This window comes from Microtus oregoni, unplaced genomic scaffold, assembly GCF_018167655.1.
Source record: "Microtus oregoni isolate MIOR12 unplaced genomic scaffold, Mior012 000042F_ref0000377, whole genome shotgun sequence".
NCBI lineage: Eukaryota > Metazoa > Chordata > Mammalia > Rodentia > Cricetidae > Microtus > Microtus oregoni.
Genome location: NW_024543209.1, coordinates 8,042,848 through 8,067,238, shown reverse-complemented (window position 1 = coordinate 8,067,238; position 24,391 = coordinate 8,042,848). Strand labels below are relative to the sequence as shown.

The 24,391-nt window shown below is 40.0% G+C and overlaps 1 protein-coding gene across 1 annotated transcript in view; it reads right to left on the bottom strand.

Moving 5' to 3' along the window:
* Nucleotides 1–1,676: 1,676 nt before the first annotated feature.
* The window catches only part of LOC121433951, a 280,105-nt gene continuing 257,390 nt past the window's right edge, over nucleotides 1,677–24,391 (bottom strand). Inside the window, exons 18-19 of the mRNA XM_041632632.1 lie at nucleotides 13,739–13,945; nucleotides 1,677–1,799 (exon numbers count right to left, since the gene is read on the bottom strand). Coding sequence (XP_041488566.1) covers nucleotides 1,677–1,799; nucleotides 13,739–13,945 — 330 coding nt within the window. The remainder of the gene's footprint in view (nucleotides 1,800–13,738; nucleotides 13,946–24,391) is intronic.

The following is a 24,391-nucleotide window of genomic DNA, read 5'->3' as shown; positions in this document are numbered from 1 at the left end:
GTCACTCGGGAGACCAAAAGTGTACTATTTAATTGTACTCCTTCTTCCACTTGGGCCAATGATCTCCTGAAGGAAACAAGAAAAGGAAAAAATAATTGCCGATAGTTTGCTTGACATCTTCTATTCATTCGCATCAGTGTCTCATAGATCATGAAGATACATTGCTAATGACCCAATGTAAAAACAAATAGAGCAGAGAATGGTTCCTGCCCTCACTGGGTTTGAGGTTTAGTAAGACCAGGCAAGCAGAAGTGTCAGGCCAGCAGCCTGTTAACGCACTTACTTTGGTGGGTGCTAAGTGTAAAGATGCCACAGCATCATTTCAGCTGAACTTGATCATCACTTTGACCTGATAATTAAATGAAATACAGCTAGAGAGGCAAATATGTGTCTACTTGCACATAAATGTTTTTCTGTTCATATTATCTTGTTCAGATGCACATTAATCATGTAATTTGTTTTAATATACCAAGGTTATTTAGGAAATTGTCTCACCTTCTGCACAAGCAGTAAAGACCTGGCTCTAACCTCACCATACTCTCTCCTTCACACCTCTTTCAAATAGCCAATCTCTATTGAGTCTCTGTATTTCACCCTCACCCTGTTCGAATCTCTGCTAATAGACAGAAACATTTGAAAACGTTCTCTGTCTGGGGTATCTCATGGGCTAATGGAAAAAGCAAAAGTTTGTGGTTTGTATACACAGCTGTGACAGCGGGCATGGACATCTGGTCGTCAGAGCCCCCAGGAGATAGAGCAGCAGTAGCAAAGGAGAATGAGAAAGTCAGTGGCAAGGACATTTAAGGACCTGTGAGAAGATTCCACTTACTTATGAAGAGCAGATACAACCATTTAAATTATTACTAAATGTGTATTTATTCTGTGCAGTTTTGAGAATAATTACTAGTTCCTATATAGTTGAGATACAGTGACAGAGGTATGAATATATGTTAGCTGGTCAGATAATAAACCCCAGTCCAAACCTGCTATTGAAATAGAAGGCCAGAAAGGGACAAAGTAGAAAGAAAATAAATTGTACAAGGGATAAAAGAAAGCAAGGATGCTGTCTGATTGATTTTGAGAGTTGAAGTAAATATAAAAATCTCAATTCCAATTCACCCAGCAACATAGTTGCTGTTATCCTAGAAGACAAAATATAAACTCTTCAAATCTACTCATTTATATGACTTGAAATATTTGTTGTTGATATTTTAGTTTTCCTCTTCCCACATTAGTTTTCCTCTCCCCACTTAAAGTTCCTTTCACAGAAAAAGAACGTGTGAAAAATTTCAGATAATAAAAGGAAGAGGAAATTTTTAGGCTCACTTAATCATCATCCTGTAGACACTTCTCTTATTTCCTCCATACGAAAAACAAGTGGAAAGAAGAAAAATAAAACCCATTTTCCTGACAGAATGCTGTCAGGGCCATCCCATCTCTCTGCAAAGTCCAAAGCCCAACACCTTGGTCAATGTGAGCAACCAACATCCATGACCTACTCTTACATAAGGTACTGGATTGGAAGAGAAAGCTGAACTTTATCCTCTTGTTGGGAAATTGGGGAGATAAGAAGAACTTGATATTTGGGGTTCCTTCTGGGTGAGTGTAATCACAGATAGTGTTGATCCAATGCTCAATCAACAGAGAAAAATACCTTTGATTTCCATGGAGCCATCTCATTTCTTTTGAACATTAGCCAAGGTTTCTCTCTGCACGGTGTCCATTTGCTTTATGTCATCCTCAATAGCCATGATTACTTTGCTGGGGACAAACTTCAAGGCACTGATGTCACCAAACACCTATAGAGTGGTGATAATATGAGCAAATATTTTAATAAAATGTTCAAATGGTGCTATCTTTTTTCTTCAATTATCCCATAGAGGAAGGGAAACTGTAATTTATACAACCTTTCTTGGACACTGTTGTCCTAACCAGAAGCTTATGATTAAGGCTTCCTAGTCCAGTCATTTCTACCTTTACTACACCTTATAACGACCCTACAAAGAATACACAGTAAACATGAAGCAAGCAAAATACATATAGAGAGTGACACCATAACTATATACATCAAAAACAAGTCTTGAGATCTAGAGGATTAGCTCAATGGTTAAGGACACTTGATCTTGCAGAGAACCCAGGTTCAGTTCCCAGCACCCACATATGATGGCAGGGTAGCTTACAACTGTGACTACAATCCAGGAGATCTGATGACTTCTTCTGGCATCCATGGGTACTGCATGCACATGGGGCACACACATGCATGCACACACATAAAAACAAGATTAAGTAAACTCCCATTTTGGCCTTTTCTAAACATGAGTCTTATGGCATATGCCTGTAGTCAAGTGCTCAAGACCAGGAGAATGGGAGCTGGAGGAGATCCTTGGCTATACAGTGAGAACAGGCATCAGGGAAACTAAATCAGAAATACTTTTAAAAATCAGCAGTTGCTCGTTGGAATGTAGAGAAGACAAAATCTGTCTAGGGAACAGAATTTAATGCTTCTGTTGGAAAAAAGTTTCGTGCCTGGAGGAGCTCACACCGACACAGACTGATTGATACTGCAGCAGAAACTCCTATTTATGCGATTGGGGTTTATTCCTGGACTATCATAATCACCAATGTCACTGACTTCATTCACACCTTATCCTTTGAATGTATCTTGTACTTTCAAGAATTATGCCAAAGGTTTGTATTTCCCTACAGCAGCAAGGAATGGAGTCACTTCTACAGATAAAATTGGCAAATTAATTAACTTCTCTGGATAGCAAAGAGGGCACCCACTTTCAGACACATTCTTCCCTGGTAGCAGGAACCATTTTCTTTCTTGGTAATAACTTCTTCCATCCTCTAATAAGCTCATAAATCATGCAGCAAGCCAGTCCTAGTGCCACTTTCCAGGGTAGGCAAAGTGGGTGGTGGTGTTGAAATACTGGGAAGAGAAACCTGACTTCCAAGAAAGTGAGTGTTAGGAAGGAGAAAGGATGGGATGACATACCACATGTAGAAAACCTTTTCAGAGAGAACAGGTTAAAAAAAAGAAGAGATTTGATTTCAGCATCTAAATCCAGCCATTTTATCAAAAAGCCATGGCAGATCCGCTTTTATTGAGTTAATAAATACTCCTCATGATTAAGGCCATATAGATTGGATACTTGGCCCATTCTATAATTTTCCTATTCCAGGTAATCTCTTTTGCCCTGCTTACTAAGAGTCTAAGTTTCCTATAGCCACCTGAAATTAAACTCTTTGCTTGCACTTTCTCTCTGTATTCTTATCCTGTGGTATAAAATCCAACTCTCACTTCAAAGAGAGTAAAGGACAGTTAACTTTAAGTTACATGTGCACATGCGTGAGGTGTATGCATGTATGTGGGCACATATGTGTGGAGACTAGAGTTGATGTCAGATGTCTTCTTATATATTGAAGCAGGGTCTCTCACTTAAGCCTGAAGCTTGCTAAGTTGGCTGGTCTAGCTGGTCAGCTGGCTTCAGGGAGCCCCTGTCTTTGTATCCCAGGTGCTGGGACTACGGACTGATTGCCTTTTATGTGGGCGTTGAGGACCCAAACTCTGGTCTTTGTTCTTGTGCAACAACCCCTTCATCCACAGCTCCACCCTCCCCAGTGAAGACCGATTATTCTTAAGCAAAATACGAGTGAGGATTGTAACACAGACATGGATCAAAGACCATGTCCTGACAAGAAAACAGTTTTGTGAAGTTTCTATAGGAGAGAGAGAGACAGAGACAGAGAGAGAAAAAATGAGGAATAAAATCTTTTTCCAAACACATTGGTGGGAAGGTCAGATGGGCAGGCTACAACAAACCAGAGACACTGTGCTTTAGGTCTCAGATGCTATCTAATGACAGCCTTAGCTTTGGGCTTGGTGGAAGCTAAGGGTCTCTCTCCTTAGTGAATAAATTTCAGTTTTCCTTATAGTTGGAAGGATACTAGGCCAGACACAGAGAAGACCGTGAGTGCTGGCTTTAACAGGACTAAAGCTAGCCGAAGAGAATTTGCTTTTCAATCTGCAATATTTCAGTTCTCCACAATCCTGGCTATTGATGTAGTCTATCAGCTTTGCAGAATTTTTAGCAGAAGTGTGGAGCATAGTTTCCTAGGAATCTTGGTTGCCAGTCTCTTGCATTTATTGTCTTTTATATGCATTCCTGTCTTTGCAAATAATATGTCAACACTAAATTGTGCTGGGAAACATTGTAGATACCACAGCAGTTGTGGAGATTGCTTCTTTTTTTGTTTTAATTTCATCTGGACCGTCTAAAAGTATGAACCACAATTATACTTCTGAAGCTTTCCCCACATACCTCAAAATATTTCGAAGTGAGCCATCTGCTAATTCTGCTAGGAACTCTGAAACATTCATTACAAACAATGAAGTGAATGGCAGTCAGTCATCACCAGACTTATGAGCTCCTAAATGATAGGGTGACTTCTTCCTAAGTCTCCTGTCATTTGCAATCACTACTTGCTATTGAGATTAAGAGTTAAAACAATAACATCAACCATTCATTTATATTCTAGGAAAGAAGGAGTTGAGATGGCTCCATAAAAAGTCTATATGATTCCTTAAAGACACAGATGCTTGGGTTAGGAAGACATGGTGGTGGGGGTATTTTTTGTTGAGGTTTAAGAACCCTAGCTCCTATCAGGACAATTTCTACTTAGGGTCATCAACCAACAACTGTAGACTTCTGAGTTGCTCACATCCTCCTAATTGGCTCCCACATTTACAAACCCTCTGATTGCCCTTGTTACAGTTGCCAAAAAAAAGTATCAGATACACTTATTTAAAGTGCTATAGATGCGCATGTGAAATACATCTAATTAATGCACATAATTTTAGCTGCCAGGTTTAAGGAAGAGGGAATAAAAATGTAACTACCTAAAGAAACACTTTGCCATCATTGCAGAACTAACTCAGTCTGACAAGGCTTTGCTTCCATTAGCTGCAATGTGATCACGGAGAGATCTTGGGCTATTTTTAATTCGTATCAATCTAGTTATTTATTTCAATATATAGTTATTTATTTCAAATGGTTGTCCTGGCCAAAAAAAAAATAGCTACCAATGCTGTAGTTATATGCATTCTTATCTGAATTCTATAGACAAATAGTAAGAAAGGTCTCTAGAAAACAAACATATTAAAGATATTACTTTCAAAAAATAGGAGGAAAAAAAGCTGTATCAAATCAGGTATCATCTTTCAAAGGCAAAGGAGGTTGGGTGATGGACCATTATACCATGATGCTTTGTGTTTCAAACAGTGCAATCTGATTGAGTTACAGAAAGTATAGTTTTTAGCAGCTGTGAAGGGAAAAAAAAAAAAAGACCAAAGTGCTGGGTGGTCATTTCCTTCACTGCAACTGTGGTTATTTGTGAGCTCATATTTCTGGTGGGTAGGCATGCATTTAGGTGGATACACACACATACACATTGATGCATTTTATTTTCATATTCTTTGATCCAGTAAATCTATTTCCAGCATTTACCTTTTATAAGTAATATGGGTTGCTAGTGATAATAACAGAAACTTGAACCCTAAATTCTATTCATCTATAAAAGTAACAACCACAAAATAATTGCACAATTTGTCAGAATCAACTTTTTAAGAGGAAACCCCATTCCAACCTATGATGTGACAGAGGCTAAGGTCTCAGGGACCCTGACTTGGGATCTCCAGTCTAGAGTTAATGTTTATGTTTGGGAACTAATCAAATCCAATCAGAGATACCTCCTTATCACTATTAGACAGTGTCTGGAGAAGAGGCAGGGCTCTTGGGAACATGCAGAATTATTGTCCAATGGGAACATGATGACAGTCCACTCTGCCCAAGCTTCCTTCTGTTGTGTGCTCAAAGCAGGACTGGTCCTCCTTGGTGGAAAGAAGTGTCTGTGCGTCTGAAGGCACTGCTGACTAGTGAAGACCCATGGAGAGAGTTAGTTAATTGCTTGCTAGAGTAGGAGATGTTATCCCCAAGTTTGAAATAGAAAAACAAAGTTGATGTTTCTTATGACAGAGTACTTATGGTGAACTACATTCAACTGCCAAAATAAATGATACTGGTAAAACTTCAGAGATCATTATACTCATAGGCTTGACAGAAGACTTGAGAAATACAAAGGTATTCTGAACACAAATTTCAAGTTCCTTATCCCAGTGAATATAGGACTTATGTTTTTACAAACTCAGTTCACAGTGGGTAGAAAGACAACAATGTCTGAAGGCCCAGATAAAGCAGTGATGGTTCTGGAAGATGGAGTTCAGCAGCTATGTTCAGCACAATAGTTCACAGAGAGGGCAAGGAACGTATTCAACTTAGATGAAATCATGGACCTCGGGAAGAGAACTGGAAACAATGTGGCACTCTCGAAGTTACAGGTGGAACCAGCATCATTTTAGAATAAGGTTTGCATTCCAGCAGAGTAAATCACTCGTGTGACATTTCCTCACGTGACTAAGCAAAAGGTCCACGCTTGCTACTCACATTCTGGGGTTAGCCGTGGTTGCTGGTGGTAGCAGTGGTTCTGCCAGCCTGCACAGCTGTGGAAACTAGAAGCCAAGGTATGCAGTCTTTTCATTTTTGTAAAAGTACACTCTCCTTGGTTGGAAAATATTCAGGGTTCTTAAGATTAAATATCTGAATATTGCTTCTGAACGAGCGGCTGTCGCTTTAAATCTAAAGGCTAGTTTGTTTACTGGCTGTATTTAAATCCTTTAGAAAATGACACAAAATGGCAATAAAATCACTGTAAGTATTCTACAGGGGAATATAAATGCCCCTTGGTTCCACTGTACATATCTTTCTACATAATTCTAGTTTATTTTCCTGGTGATTATGTTAAATATGTAAAAAGCCTTTTCTCATAAAGGTAAAACTGCTGGATGTTCCCGTGTTGTAATTCAGCGTTAGTGTCAAGACTGCTTCAGAAAACGAGCCGCAGTTACTATTTTATTCCTCTTCAATGTCACTCGGCATACCGTCTGTGATTTTGCACATAAAATAAACTTATATGATTTTATAACAGTGTTTGGGAACCATAAGTAATAGTAAATATAATTCAGAGGGTATGTTCGTAAAACTAACCGAGGCAAAGGAACTGTGGTTTTATTTTCTAAAGAAGGCTTTTTATGTTTTATAATGTCATTAAATAGTTATTTCAGAAAATTAGGGAAGAATCTGTCAGTGAAAATCAAGAAACTAATATGTATTAATCCTTAAAGAGAAATGTGGGTAGTTGGTTTTAGTCTAATAGCGACACAATAAAATGCATCTAAATTTTGAATTTCGTCTCTGCATGCAAATGAAAGAAGATATAATTATGTTTGTGATGACTGTCTTTTTGCCTTTCTTCATGAGTGAATCTTTGGATGTTTTAAGAAATTAGTCTCAGGCAACCTTGTCAAGTGAAGTGAGACAAAACCACACATTCTGAAAACACCCATTTCAAACAGCGACTTTTTTACGTATGCATTTGAAATGTACTTACAATATTAAATCACAAACATTTCTCTAGTGCTATAATAAATTACAATTAATAAATCAAGAGAAGTGCACACTATTTTTCTTTTCATTAGCCTGAATATCTTTTCTGAGACGCAGTTCAAGGTAGGAAAAATTCATAGAATTTAAAAAAAGATGTGCTTTAATCAACTTAAAACGTTTAATATTTTCGAATTATGTACAAGAGAGTTAACTCCCCATTTGTACAATGTTCATATTAAACATCGAATCACATATTTTAATTCACATATTAATGTTAATGTTTGAGCTGTTTCAAAAACAGTTTTAATTTACCTTTTAAACGATTCTTATGATCAAGAATCCAGATAAGTTTTCTCATCCAATAAAATAAGCATACATCATTTTAGTTGACATGAATATAATGGTAGAATAATTATCTTCTAAAGCTTTTGTAAGTTCTGATGATGTGGAAATGCAAAAAAAATCCCATTGGGTACAAAATATTTTTAGAAAGTTTCACATATTTTACTCATATTTATAAATTAAAAATATAGAGTTTACATCTAAGAGGAATTACTGATGACTGACTGCCCCAAAATATGAGAACCAACAAAGCAGAGACACTGAATACAGCATTGTGAGCTATATTCTAGAATCTTCATAATGGTATCCATGAAAAATCTGTAGGATTTTAAAGATCATTCTGACCATCACAAGTCCACATGCAACAAATGGGATCAAAATAATTCTCAGACTTTTTTCAGGAGAGCATAGCTGCTGTAAAGACAGTCTGGCCATAGGAGTATTTTTACATTACAAGTAAAGTAGTTTTTTTTTTAAATAAATGATTGCATTCACTAAAAAGTATCTAGAGGGTAATCGGTTCCTTTAAAACTTGCTCAAAAATAAACCTGCATAGTATTTTCGGTGTCACCAACACACATTAAAAAAAATTACACATGAAAAGCTTAACAGAGCACAAGTCAGAGCTATCTTGCCTGGTCTTGTGAAAGACTAACCATTTCACAGGAAGTTGTGCTGGCCTAATTATTGGGGAAAAATAAAAACACTATTTTGATAGGTATATACAGGTATCATTTGTTCCCGAGGCACTATTTGAGGAGAGTTAAATTAATAGCTAGCTAACTAATTAGTAAGTACATCTGCCTGAGTCTTTTCACTCAGGCCCGTCAAGACATCTTGTGAGAAGGATATTATAATATTTACCTGATACTTGCATTCTACTTTGTTTTTCTAGGCTATCCCTTAAGATAAAGTTTATAATGGTGTTTAAGTTTTAGATAGACCAGAATGAAAACCCTCCACAGCTTCTTGAAAGTAGAAATCTGTCTTAATGAAAGGAAGACACAAAATACTTTCAGGATCTTATTTTTAAAAATCAATAGAAATTGCAGTCTCTAAGTTTGAGTCTGAAAGCCAGAAATACAAGACATTAGTATAGATGACATTTGTAGCACCAGCTCACACAAAACCACTACCGTCTGCTGCCAAGTATTTCTTTTAGTGTGTATTGTGGGTAGTGCCACATATGTAAGCGTGTACTCAAGGGACAGGCTGTGTCTTCCTGGACAGGTTTCGCACACAAAAGGTCAAAGGCTTTAAATTTGAGCAATGGAAAAATGCTTCCTTTTTCTACTTTTGCGCGAGTTTATTGTAATACAGTAATCTTCAGGGCCACCTAAAACTATGCAGAATAGGAAACACAAGAGCAGCCTTTTTTTTTTCTCCTCCCCTTGCAATGTCTTTCAACAAAAGGAGAAGCTAATGAGGTAATTTTCCTGAAAATGCAAAATACCAACATCTCATTATTATCATTCTCTCTCTCTCTCTCTCTCTCTCTCTCTCTCTCTCTCTCTCTCTCTCACACACACACACACACACACACACACATACACATGCACACACACACATAGAGCAAATTGATAAAGAATATAGACATGAGAAATGCCAATTGATCTGGATGATTGTATCTGGAAGAAATTTAAACCATACATTTTAGACTGGAAAAACTCCCGATGATTTGGATGAAGTTTCACTCTGCAGTTCACTGGATTCACAGAAACTCATCCACCAAACTCCAAGCTTCCAACACCTCTCTTGGGCCCTCTGCTTGGGCCCTCTCTGTTCATTGCTCTTTGCACTGTGGGTCTTGGGTTTCCTGCCCGTCAAAACACCCAAAACTGCGTAAAAACCCATCTTAAAATAAAATTGATTTTGGGTTTTTTTTTTCTCCTCCTTCTTTCTCCTGCTGTTTTCTATCAGCAGAACGCTAATACTAATTGGTTAATCTGTTATTTAGGCAAGTATTAATATTCTCATTTTGCAGGCAAGGAATCGGGCTTCCTGCTGTGTATCCCCTGGCCCTGGGTAAGGAGCTCTTCAGATGGGAGATTCAAAGTAGGTGAGGTTGGCCTCCTGAGACCTATGCTGCTTGCCGGAAGCCTCCAGGAGGGCTGAGCTGGGCCTCCTTAGATCGCCGAGTTCCTGGCTCCCCAGTTCTCAACTCAGACCACCAGGCGACACCGCCTCTAATGACAAAAATCCATTTTCCCATTCCACCCCAACAAATGCTCCAAGGACTTTCTTAATTGCGACTGCTACCCTGGGAACAGGAAGCTTATTTGTAACTTGATGAATCTCCACCAGGCTTGCCTGGGTTTCTAGGTTTTGCAGTACTAAAAAACTTTACAGTAACTTTGTGCGAACACTATCTGAAGATCACACTACCTACAGAACAAAGAGATAAAACATTTTCTCAGTAGAAACCCAGTAAAATTCACAAATCCAGACAGGTTGGTAAAAATTGCATAGAGAGAAGAGCGTTGCTTGGAGGACCTAGCCACTGCTCCGGACTGGAGGACATACAAAACAAAACGCAGAGGCCAGCCAAAGAACTGTATCATCCCACAAGCCTGTGTGAAAAACGCTACACACAGGAGAAAGTCCATACTCATGAATTCTGACCTCGTTTGTGCAAAAATGGTTCTTTTCAAAAAGCACACTTTACCACGTAAAAAGAGACTTGAAAATAATCATTTCGAGGCCAAAAGACCAAGGTTTAATTGGAATATTTTTTTAATGGGAAAAGATTAATGTCTGGTCTGTACATTTTTACCAGACTTAGCAAGATTTAAAAGTTCCACTAATACTCAAATCCACCATAAAACCATTAAGGGTAAAGTTCAAGTTGCAGTGTGGGATCCAAATTCATCTATTTTCATTTTGAATTAAACGTCATAATCTATTTTGCAAATCAATTAGTCTCAGGCTCTGTGGAATGTTTCAGAAATATCTGACCAGAGTGTGGCCTGAGTCTACCTTCATCTGCAAGTCGGTCTATAATCTGTGTAGGCTCAGGATCCCCTAAAGGCTGTAGTGATAAAGACCCCATGGTATACAAAATGACCATCGGTAGCATAGCTTAGAATCCAGGAATTCAGACTTGACAGAATTCCTAGAGTACCAATTCAGTATCTAAAACAGAGACTCCAAGTCAAGACATGTCTCTGGAAGTTTAGGAACCACCACTTCAAAAACTCAAGACACGGACTAGAGAGATGGCTCAGTGGTTACGAGCACTGACTGATCTCCCAGAGTGAATGAAGGTTCAATTCCCACCACCCACATGGCAGCACACAACTGCTATAATTCAAGTTCCAAGGGACCTGATATCCATGGGGGAAAAAATACCCAAGACACATAGTAAGTTCAAAAGACCTTTCTCTAAGCCTGAAATGTAATCTACCTGTCTTCCTGTTTGTTGATGTTTAAATTTTCTTTCTATCATGAAAGAGACATGAATTAAGTTTCTCATTAAGAATTCAGAAGAGCAGGTTCAAATCTCTTCCAGTTTCAGGCGTTATGGCCCCCAAGATCAAGAGCAAACCGAGCAGTGCCAGAGCTGTAGGCTAGCCTATTTCTAGCAGGATTTGATCCCCAGTTTGGAAGGCATAGAGGAAGTAAGGGCGTATAAGACAGGTAGGAATGGAGAGAGAGGGGAGTCAGGGAAGGAACGAAAGAGAGAGGAGGGAGATAGAATGAAGGAGGAGGAGGGAGAGAAGGAAAGGAAAAAGGGAGGGAAGGAAGGAAGGGTTCTAAATAGAACTTGGCAGTGCCCCATGAGGCCAGAGAGAGGTAAAGGGGTTGAGAAGGTGGTGAATGTGAGGCAGGTGCTGCAAACAAACATGCTTACTCCTCAATTTGCTCCAGGATTCTATTACCTAACTTATCCCAGGAGGAAGTATGGAGACAATAAAGAAGAAAATACAACACTCACTGTAAGCATTAGAAAAAGCAATACAAGGAGGACATTTCTTTGTGAAATCAAAGTCTTGGGACTCAGAGGAAATAAAGTCTGCATGAATAGATCACATATACACCTAAGAGAGGCCAAGACCCACTGCATATTCTATGACCCAAATAAACAATGTGTTTGTGTGTGGGGGGGTGATATTGCTGGGATTTAATTTGCACAAAAGAACCAGCAATTGCCCAGTTGCCTGTCCATCACTCCCTGCTGTAATAGGCAGATGATGAAAATAAAGAGGAAGAGGCAGGCAGCTCTAGCATCTCCCTCCAGACCACTCAGTCCTTCCTGAAACTTGGTCAGGCTATTTTTAGTGGAAAATTATCAATGTTTGTAAGAATGTTTATAGGTTGAATGCATTTCATTGTACAAGATCCATAATGCTTTTCAATCCTTATCGTACCTCTTGAAAAAGAACTAAAAGTGCCTTGCAGATGGTATCTCATTAATCTACCCCAAATCCCCCTGAGCCAGGTAGCATAAGTATGCATAACCCAGTTTTCCAGATCAGGAAACAGGCAGAGAGTAGTGAGAAATGACTCAGCCAAGGTTATGGAGCAGAAGCACGAGAGAGGAAACAGAACTCTGGTGGTGGCTGTACTCAGGAGGCCAGGACATCTCCCTCCTGACTTTCCACCCAGGCACCAGGAGAAATATAACATGTTAGAGAAGAAAAACTACCTTAGCATCCTCTCAGCTCATGCTATTTCGGAGCACGTAGCAAGTGCATAATTACAGATACATTGACAAATTTAAAAAGTAAAGCCGTATCAGTTTATTCTATTAAAAAAATAAAGGCTTCTATGGTAAATGTCTCAGAAGTCACAAAGGATCGTGCAAAAACAACGGGGACCAGACTCTTTAAAAATCACATTGGGACAGTAGACACCAGCTCGGGGACAGAGAACACCAGCTCTCCGGTTCACCTACTGTCTCACTGACACACACCCACTCCCTTCTCTTAAGTCATGGTGAGGAAGGGAGGAGAGCTGGTTGTTTGGAGAGATTTGTTGTACGTCTCTCAAGAATGTGCCTGTAAGATTCGAATTATACTGGCTCCTATCTACAAGACTGGGCTCTGAACAACTCGAATTTTTTTCCAAGATGGAGTGAAAGGTTTTTCTTCTTCTTCTTCTTCTTCTTTTTTTTTTTTTTTTTTGCTTTATTGATCATTTTTTTTTCATCAGTTTCACAACAAAAAAAGTGTCAGCCAGATTCGAAGGTGGTGGGACAGACAGATTTGTCAGTTTTGGTCAGCCACTTCTGTGGCACGGTTCCGTGACACACAGGGTGTATCGCTACAGGCGTTTTCCTTCTTAGCCTTCATTTTCGTCCTGACACCCCCTCAGACTCCCCAATGAAAAGCAATGCAGCCCCAGAATTCAACCCACTGTTAAGTTTGGATCCTATGACTCTGATACAACTTGAGTTTATAAATTCAAAACCAGCCTTCTGAAAAACACATTTTCAGGAGAAAACGTTACTTTAAGATCTTTCCCAGACGATGTTTTCAAAATATTCTTAAAGATTTAGTGATGGGGTGCGTCTCTGGATTTTTATAATCTTTTGTTAGAGAGAAATGAAACATTAGCATCTCTTTGACTGAACCTACTAATGTTTGTAACTACCTAACTAAAAAAGTTACAGGTAGAATTCTGAATTATTCTGTTTGCTTTTTCCTGGTCTATCTCCCCCAATACAAACAGAAACTTTCATTTCCTTTATAGCCCATGTAGGCAAAAACTAAAATACAGTTTCAAAACAGTTACATGCAGTATTGCAGATACTAGCTACCACCTACGTTCCCGGGGATGCCGATGTATTTGGCATCAAGTGTAAATCACACATTTAAGCATGCATGCATATAACAACAACGAACTACAGCATACAGACCATTTACCTCCAAACTTTTCCATTCCATACATACCTCAATAATGGCGCCATCTGGGAGCCTGAGAAAATGGCGGTACAACTCTTGAAACCCACTGGGATAAACAGTGAATACGGAAATGTGGGAAGTAACCCCTCCTGGACCAACTGCAGATGCAGAAATTTCATCCTGAGGGTGGGGGTCACAGCTGGAGACACTGGAGCTGGTGCCATGGCCTTTGCACATGTAATCGTGCACTGCCACCTAGTGAGACCCAGAGAGCCCCCCAGGTCCCCCATGCCCAGAAAAAAAAAAAAAAGAAGAAACGAGTAGTTAACATTTAGCGAGAGCTTAGCCAGTTTGAAATGATTTTACAATTCGTCTGAAAGTCTGCTGTCTGCAGTGCTTGCACTCCGCTCCATGCTCCACGCGCACTTATATGGCGTATATCTAAATAGTGAAGACAGACAAATCCCCGGTGTGTGCTCCCCAAAGTTAATTCTACACAGATGAAGCTGTAATTGACTTCCATATTAACCCAAAGCAGGAAGATCAAGCAGCCTGTGACAACGGCAGTGCAGATTAAAAAACAAACATGTTTACAGATCACTTTGAGGATGGCTGTGCTTCCTCTCTCACCCAAGAGAAAGGTTTTCTCTTTCCAGTCAACTGTGCTGCGAGGTGTGTGTGCCAGGCTTCGCCTGTCCCTGAACTAATGGGCCAGATACACCCCATAGACGTTTCCTGGATTTCGTACACTGTCTGCACTGACCACCAAGTTTGTTCCTGGCAATCCTGAACTTGGTTCTTACTGGAATAAGAAGCCTTATTTTTAGCCAAACTTCTCAGGTGACAAATTCATTGTCTAATGGGCCACACTCTGTGTATCACATCAGCATTAAATTAAATTACATTAAATTAATTGACTTACAATGCAGTTGAAAAGACACACCTGCATTGATTGTTTAATATATTGCAAATGAAGATTTGACTACACCTCCTTAAAACTTGTGTGATGCTAATAAGACTTCAGGGTTCCTTTTTGTTCCCCCTTTGGTCTTTTTCTTCAGTTCCTGAGCTATACTGGTGCTTTATGCAATTCTTCATTTCTTATTCCAAGCTGCCTATAGTTTTAGAACATGACAAAGTTTTTAATGGATTCTCTCTTTATTAGCTCTTTTGCTGAGACAGAGAATATTTATTTAGTGATTCAGAGGCCCACTTCAAACATAAACCAAATGTTAATGCCTCTTCAACATTACCTTACAAATACTGCGAATATTCAAGGATTTGGAAAGATTTCATAATACAAAAGAAAAATCCTGCCCAGTGACTAGCTAATACAAGTCTGAAACTGGCAATACACTCTTAAAATCTTAGCCAGTGAAAACTTTTTTCCTTGGAAAAAAAAAAGAGGGTACAATTAAAATCTGGATGGGCAGAAGAAAAAAAAGTCACAAATTTCTTGAAAATATTTGAAGGACCAAAAAGGCAGGGGTCTAATATGATTAAAAACAGAGGTTTTGCATCAATGTAAGCATGTTTAAGAAACTCACTGCCTTGCAGGAATTTCCAGGAACATAGGCTAATGCTAACTTTAAATAAGTCTGATTGTGACAAGTACAGACAGGAGACTTTTTCCCAGATAAAGTCCAAATTCAGTGAGTGTTTTGTTGTTTTTGATGGTCTTTTAAGCAGTGTAACTGTATGTTGATTGGGTGAAGAAAATGTGGGTTAGAGACTTCATGAAATGCTATCCAGCTATAAGATGATAAAAAAAAACCCTGACATTTTTCATTAGCATGGATTGTGGTGGATATTCAACAAGCCAGCACAGAGAAGGAAAATTCTACATTGTTCCACTCATCCATGGCAACTACCAAAGGCTGACATCTTAACTATAGAGAGGAGACTCCTGGTTGCCAGATGAGCTAACAGGGAATAACTGATCAACAGGCAAACACTTAGATAGCAGGAATACGTGCCAGTGAGACACTAATGCACAATAGGTTGGAAGTAGTTTGAATTTACATAATGAATATCCCAAACTCTGAAGAAATGATAAGCATGTGAGATGGCTGATCAGCTAAGTCACTGGATTGGACACAGTAGATATTTTGAAAAAATACATAGCATTCCTCAACATGTGTGGTCACTATGCTTCTATTACAGGTGACAACTAAACAGTCTTGGTGGGACTGTCACAGACATGGACACTGCGCAGGTGATTTCAGCACAGGCCTGGTCCTGATAAAGACACTGAGAGGCAAAGTGTATAGCGAAGGGTCCTGTGACACCGCTATAAGAAGATATGAGGTCAGAAGGGCATTTGGTGTGGTGGAGACTCCAGATTCTAGCTTAAGACAGCTTGGATATAAGCCACAACCAGAGTATAAGTTGTAGAAGTGAAGTCAAGTGCAACAAGCTCTCACCTTGGAAGATGTAATGCTAGCACATTGAGCCAGGAGTAAAAGAGAGAATGTCTTATTAACCACAGCAGGTAAGATTGATATCCTTCTTCAACAAAAGAAGCAGAAAAAAATTGTGACCTGGAAAGCACATGCATGCATGCATGCATACATACATACATACACATTCATATATAAAACCACACTCCTGAGCATTCCCAGTTTAAGGACACCACTTAATAAAGAAAGATGGTAGACACATTTATGTGCATGTTTAGCTCAAGGTCATGGGCCTGAGCCATAACTTGTATCTCATTACAGGCATTGATCATCAGTGTGCCCATCTAACCTGGTAATACCAAAAATTATGGTTCATAAAGGTGAACTAATTGACTGACCGACTCGTGGTAGAATCACAGACAGACAAGCAGCACAGAGAGCAAACTAGAAGAGAGATTGTGTCCATCCCACCTGAAGTGGACATGTGACACTGCATTGGGAAAGACAGAGAGAAAAGACACAGCTATCTATTTCTGAGAGTCGGGAGAGGTGGGATGCTAATGAGACACTGGAAGGAGGTTTCCAGCAAGCAGGCAGATATGGGAAAGGGCAATAATCATATCAGCATTACATGTGTCTAAAGGAGAAATTTGCTAAACTGCATCAGAACTATGGCCACAGAGGGTAACAAACACCATAGCAGAGAGTTGATGCTGAATCTGCTGCTAGCCTAGTGATGACATCACCCAACCACATGTTTCCTGTTAGGTAACTTTCCTTGTGGAGTCTGAAATGGAGGCTGCATCAGAACCAAGTGATGTGGGATTTCCTGCTATATGCTGTGATTACCATTAATGAATAAAGAACTACTCTGGGCCTATAGCAGAGCTATAGGGAAATAGAGGTAGGAGGGGAAAACTAAACAGAATTCTGGGAGAAAGAAGGAGGAGTCAGAGAGAAGCCATGTAGCCCTGACGGACACAGACAACGAAACTTTGCTAATAAGCCACTGCCACATGGCAATACATAGATTAATAGAAATGGGTTAAATTCAGATGTAAGAGTTAGTGGATAAGAAGCTAGAGCTAGTGGGCCAAGCAGTGATTTCATTAATACAGCTTCTGTGTAATTATTTCGGGGGTCTGTGCAGCCAGGAAATGAACAAGTAGCCAAGAGGCCTCCTTCAACAACCAAGGCCGTCTGACTGCCCACCCTGTGCACCTGGCTCCAGGCCAGGCTTTCCATGGGTCTTTCCCCCCCCCCCCCCTACCCACTTCTCTGAGGAATCTGACTGAGTGTTGAAATCAGACTGTTCCCTACTCTACTTGCTCCATATCGTATAAAACAGGCTCTGGAGGCTGTGCTTTGCCCTAGGAGACTACATTTGATAAAAAAGCTCTTGGCTTTGCTTTGAGGGAGAAGGCTGACTGTTATCCCTAAACAACCCTGTCTGCCTGACACCAATCACACAATGCAGACGGATAAGTGATTGTTCCTGGGTGGAGAGAAGGACCCATGCTATAAATTTTAGAGGGTGAATGAAGACCATAAGGGCACATGGGTGTACTCAAATCAGATAAGGGAATCCACTCCCAAGAACTTATCAAATACAACAGGCCGACTGAGGAATGGATGTCACTCCCTCACCTGGACCACATAAAGTGATGGTCACCTAACACCATGATGGGATGGCCTCTCTTTTGATATCTGGTGTGTGTGTGTGTGTGTGTGTGTGTGTGTGTGTGTGTACCAAGGACATGCAGAGGATTTCTCAGCTTCAGTTCAGCTCTCTTCCCCCTGTTGACACAACCTGCTCAGCCTCCTTCCTGTTCAACAGTTCACCCATCGAGATTCAGAGATCCAGACTTGAATTCACAATCCCTGTTCTCAGCATTTCACCTCATACCCGGGCTCTACAGCTCTGCTCTCGAATCCTGACTCCAGAAGCTCCACCCCAGCACCGTCCTGATTCCTTATCTCATCAATACAGACTCAGGCCGTTTCTGCATCTTTCTGGACTCTACTGCAGCCTCTGTAACTTGTATTCTTTCTGCAAACCCTATAGATGCATATAGATATAAACATATGTTTACTGTGTGCTGGGTGATATGGGAGCTAAGATTAGAAACAACGACAGACAAAGGACCCTGCATTCACCTTGGCCAGCTCATCAGGTGTATGGGATTATATGACAAACTGATGCCACTGCCACGGCTTAAGCATGAGAATTTATTATTATTCAATAGTTCTGGCATTGTGAAAAGAGGAAATAGTGTATCTCTTTTTTTTTTCACATGGCATGATTATGACACTTGGTGAAGCAGAAGAGTGTCCCTTGCTTCTTCTCTCCTATGTCTTGGAGCGAGGCTGTCCCCTAGAACTCTGTTTCCTCCACTTGTCCATATCTAGTTTAGCAAGAACACCCCTGTAACCTGTGCTCCTGATGTCCATGGCAATTCTCCCTTTTATAAGTAACAAAATTGTGCCAATCTAGCTCTCTGTAATGAGGCAGGAACTTTTATTCCCTTTTGCGTCACTTCCCGTGGTTGCATTTTAACTTTCTCAAACAGTTCCAATGGGATATAACATACAAGCTCCCTGAGACTCCAACCATAAGCATTCACTGATATTTGAGTTCAGGATTGTCTGAATCTAAAGTCATGAGCTCATGGTTGTACTGTGATTCAGCATTTGAACATGGCTGTGAACATACTACTGTGTTTTTTCTTTAATATGCAGTCACAGGATGGGAACTTGTTTACACATGATTCTAGGGGCTGGATTTTTCCTTTCAGACCAATGCTCATATGGAACATTCTGAGTTTTACATGCTGGGTCTTGGTGGAAACATTCAAAATTAAATGTAATATCCAATGTCTAATGTCCATCCTTTCCACTAACATCCCATTGGAGTACTCAAGATTCTCTGGAGATTAACTAGCAAAGACACTGGACCACATTTTTCTCTGCATTTGGGCCATAGAGGTTGTTCAAAGCAGTCATACTCTTTTTTGAGTTTCCAATTGGCAAGTCTTGGGATCTTTGGGATACTAGAGGTACAAAGAGGAGAAGATCTCGAGATGGAGTCATCTTACCTTCTGAAAGGAAGACAGAGACAAAGGAGAAAAATCCAATACAGCTTCCAGAAATAGTCAAAGGAACCCAGACAGACATTCTCCTCTGAAGAGAGGATTTTCAGTTACCTGCTGAGGTATTAAGCTTTTTCACAGGGGCTGTGAAAACACCCTACCTTGCAGGTAATTGCTGCATCTTCAAACTTACAACCAAGGAACAGCCTCCAGCAAGGAGGGATGCTTGCCTTTAAGACTGTAAAATCTCCCCAGGGTTAGGAAAGTAGGGCAAGGGAGGGAAAAAAAAATGTTTTATAACAGACAGAACCGGAAGAGCAGCTGATCAGAGGCGGATACAGAGGAGGAGAGAGATGAAGAAATCACCCTTCTCCCCTAGATCATGCAGTTCTTTCTGAGCAGTCGCTGTACGTGAACACAATTTCCCTGTCACTCTGCTCTCTTGCCTTTGAAATCTGAGCCCTTGAGGTCTAGCTTCTGAGAAACAAACTGTGTGACAAAGTGACCCGTGTGATATTTGCTCTCCAAACCAAAAGCCCGTATGTAATATTTCCCATTAAATTTTATTTCAGGCCACGGAGGCAATCCAAGTGGAGGGCGGGAAGATCTGCTAAAGCAAATGCCACACCACCTAGACAGTTATACCTAGGGTAAGTGAGAGAGAAAAGGAGATGCAGAGAAGGAAGTAGGACATCATTTTCTCTAAAGTGCATTTTCTACGCCTGCTTTTGCTCCTCATTTTGTAACGAATAAGGACTTAGCTACTTGGCAAGATAAGTAACTTCCATGACAAACTGGAGTCCCCTCTCCATCTGTAAATGCACGGTCAGAATATAGCCACAGCATTCTACTTTACTGCATAATCTGAGGTTGGCTGCATAAGTCTCTCTCCTGTCATCTAAAATCCCTTCGTCAAACTGCCGAACATGTCTAGCATTGCTAGGGAAGCCTAGAGTGAGTTTATAAATCTGTTGAGACAAGTGGATGGAGAGACTACACATAGAGGACACCTCTGAGGAGCGAAGCTGGCCTCCACCTGGAAGCAGAAAAACGTCAAGGGAATTCCCGAAATGCCAGGTCCGCATATAATAATTCTTAAGTGCAATTCATCCTTCAGTAGGAAGGCAAGTTAAGGGCTGTGGTTCAAGAGTAGATGAAACAGGCCGGAACAGGTTCAAATACTGCATATTTCACAATGGAGCTTAATTGCCACAGGACCAGGAGGCTGTTAATTGCATTATAATAGTTCGGCATGAAATTAGGTCTGATGTGAATGTCCTTATAGTGGAATTGCTTATGTTATTATAATTATGCAGTGGTACATAGATGTACTGTGGAGATGTATTTTTCTAATAGCTTTGGAATTGATTTCCTCTCTTTTCTTGCTCGTATTTACACTCGGTTTCTAAGGGTGGAAAACCAACCAGAGGGAGCCAGGGTCAGGAAATTAGGTCACGCTGGATGATACAGTGGGTCTCCTGTGGATTTGATGCTAGAGCTCCAAATGAGTTGTGCCTGATGATGGTGATTTTATTCACCATTTGTTTAGGGCCAGGCTATTTGGTTTAAAAAAAAAATGGGTCTCAGTAAAAGGCTTACCTTTTACAGAAATGCTTGCTTTGTTTTATCTTAAAAAGCAATGTGCTCCTCAGTTTACTGGATCTGTAATGGAATACCAGAGACTGGATAACTTAATAGTGAATAGAAATTCATTTGGCTCACAGTTTTAGCAACTGGGAAGATGGAAAGAGGGAGGGCTTTTGTGGTACAGGCACCAATAGCAGAAGGCATAAGAATAACTAACAGAAGGAACCAAGAGAAGGGCGGGGTTTTCTAACAAATGCACTCCTACAACAGCTAGCCCATTCTTGCAGCAACGACACCCATTCGAGAGAGCAGAGCCTTTTTTGACCCCTTCATTGAGTATTAGGCAATGTTGACTAAGTTGCTGGTACTTGAATCTTTTTTAGGGGGGCACTCAAATCACAGTATTCTTTTTAGAATTAAAAGAAATGTATAATTAAATGCAGAACACAATGCCTGTCTGCATTCTATGCCCTACCATACAGTTCCTGAGCTTCAGGCAAGGGGCTGGAGGTTGAAACACACAAACATACATAGTCAGAAAGACAGAGACACGGACCTCTAGTCACTGGTAAGAAGCCCTTTATTCAATAGCACCATGGAGGCTTATATACCCAACAGTCAAGTGGGCCAACAGGTGAAAACCTTATCCTCTGTTCGTCAAGGCAAAGCAACACGTGCTTGTGAAGCAGAGCTGGTAAACAACTTTGACACAGCCTTTAGTAACTCAAATCAGAAGGAAAGTAAAGATCTCTAGCAGGGAAGAGCAGCTGGAGGCCAGGACTCCAAATGGTCCCAACAATTAAGGTTGTATATGTCATCCATAAAATCAATTTTCTAATATAGACAAAAATCTCAAAACTGTAATGATCGTGTCTTATTTAAAATGTCAACAGCAGTTCATAGAACACAAAAGATGTGGCAGCCGAGTAGGTTTTTTACAAGGTAATGTCAGATGGCCTTTCTTGACTTGTCCAAAATTTACACTTTGGTATTCAAAATCAGAGTTGACTCATTTGAGAACTCAGCCAATGGCCTTCCCTAAACACATGCAACCTGGACCACACACAGCATCTTGGAAGAACATTCACATTTGATGGTTTTGCTTGGTATCTTGCTATTTTTGACTCTTGGGTAGTCTATGTTTCTCAGGATTTTGCAACATTTTTCAATGTATTTTGTGCATTTCTTCAGAATGAAAGGCCATAAAGTTGACAGAAGCTTACCAAGGTAAGTTAGGGCAGCTAAAATGGTTAACCGTCAAGGTTTCCTTCTTTAACATCGCCGTCAGGGGTAGGAAAGCTCCAAAGAAAATTGGAAGCAACATAGAGAAAAGTAATAAAATGTGGAGTGGCCAGCAACTTAAATTTTTATTCAAAATTTTCTCTGCTCAATTGAGATAGGGATAAATTATGTCACTGGAAGAAAGTTGACACACCTCCGTGTGTGCTTTTGTGGATACACTATATCTAACGTTTGCTATTGGACATCTCCACTTTTTGTAACCACCAAATTCACATGTATCTGCTAATGGGAACTATTTCACACACAGCTGTACAAAGAAATCATTAAGAATTTCACTTCTGGTTATAGCATTACTCAAAACTCTGAGAAACAGAAATAAATATGAGAACAAAAGTTGGGGGGCTGTTTTATGAAAGGATAAAAATCACAGGTCTTGGCAGCATTCCCATGGTTTTTGCCTCTGGATATGAATGCAAATATTCATAATGGTGGCAGTGTGGCCATATTTAAACATCCTACAGATTAATCTCCAAGCCAGCCTCAGCTTAGAACACCCCCCACCCAGCCCTTCTGCCAGTCTTTTGTTTACACCAGCTAAGACTGAACAGTGCTTTAAAGAGAGACAGCAGGGGTCCTGGAATCTGAGGAGAGGAGTGGGGATCCATGGACAGAAAAATCAAAAATGGGGGGGGGGGTAAGAAAAAAAACATGCATTTTCTCCAGCCGCTTACAATGACTATAGATAAATCATACAGATGACGAATTCATTGTTTAAATGCAAATCAGTCCAAATGGTGTGGCCGGCCCTGTTTCCAACACCTAGACTGCACTCTCTATCTCTAGACTTAAAGAAGAAAAACTTCAAAGTCAGAGTGCCAAAAGAATATATTGTTTTGTTTTTTTTTAATGAGACAAAATGCCCAGATCTTCAAGTTTAGAGTCAGTTTTTCTTCCCCTGATAGCTAAAAGTAAAAGAAAAGTTGAAGGTTGAATCTATTAAATCTAATCTTTTACTTTCTAGGGTGACAGAACTAAGGGACAGCAAAGAAATAGTTTAGACACCCAATTGTGGAAGCCAAGTGATCTGAAGGAAACAAATTTGACCAATCAATTATTTTTCCTTTTTGGTGTTAAAACTTGAAATCTGGCTCCATGGACCTGGTCCAAATGTGATTCAAACCTGTAACTATGTCCCTATGTCACTGGTAGGAAGAGCTTGCGCTATCAGCTGATACGAAGAACACTGGCCCTTTAAACTTTAAACTATATTACAAGCAGATGTGATGACACAAATCTATAATCTCAGGTGCTCGGAAGCTGAGCCAGGAAGATCCCATGAGTCCAGAACTGGAAGCCAGCTGGGCAACGTGAAAGCCAGATTCAAGGAAGACCTGAAGCTGCCACCTTCCCTACTGCTTTGTAATCTATGACACTGTAAAAGGAAATCCTTTCTCTCTGGAACACTTCTATCTCCAAAGATGGCCTGCTGTCAATGCTCACAACTAATACCAGATTCTTAGCACATTCTTTGAACTGACTTCTATGCAATGGTAGAACATTGTCAAAATAACCCAAATGAAGAGATTGTGGGTCTATGTGTGTGTGTATTTTATTCAACTTCCAAGATTAAAGCACACCAAATTGGTTCCAGAATCATCAGAAATGAACAAAACCACATGAATGAAGAATGAAGCGATTATACTGTGCCTTATAGGGAATCCCAGTCAAGTGGTATAAATTGACTGCGTATCTGGAGAGAACTGGTGATCACGGTGGACTCATATCACCCACTGAGCATGCTCCAACACGAGCTTTGTAATAGGTGTTGGTGAGCATTCCCCAGACATGTGCATGACTTGTACCCCTCCCTCTATCAAAATTGCTACAAATGTCACCTATTAGTGAGGTCCACCACCTGAAGGCAAAAGCTCCAGCCCATCAGACATTTGCTCTACCTTGTGTTTGGAATCACACCGACCTACATAAATGAACACCAAACACCCTAAGCATTTTTTTTGTTTGTTTGCTTTGCTCTTTTCTGTCGTTCTGTACACAGACACAAGTTTCATAAAGCAAAGCCATAGGGACTGGCTAGTGAGAGACACTAAATAAACATCTATTAAAGGAGTAATTAAATGAATTTAGCAAATTAAGAGGATTCAATATTAAAGGACACCTGGGTTTTTGTTTTGTATTATTTGGTTTTTATCATGCCTATCATTGGTGCTTCTGAAATCCGTGTTACTATTTGCCAACTATAAATTGTTTTATATACATATTATACATACATGAATATATGTGTATATAACCATATGCATATGAATATATGTACGTACCTCTATACAAATAATCAGTGTTTCCCATTTCCCCCGACAGTGTCAGTG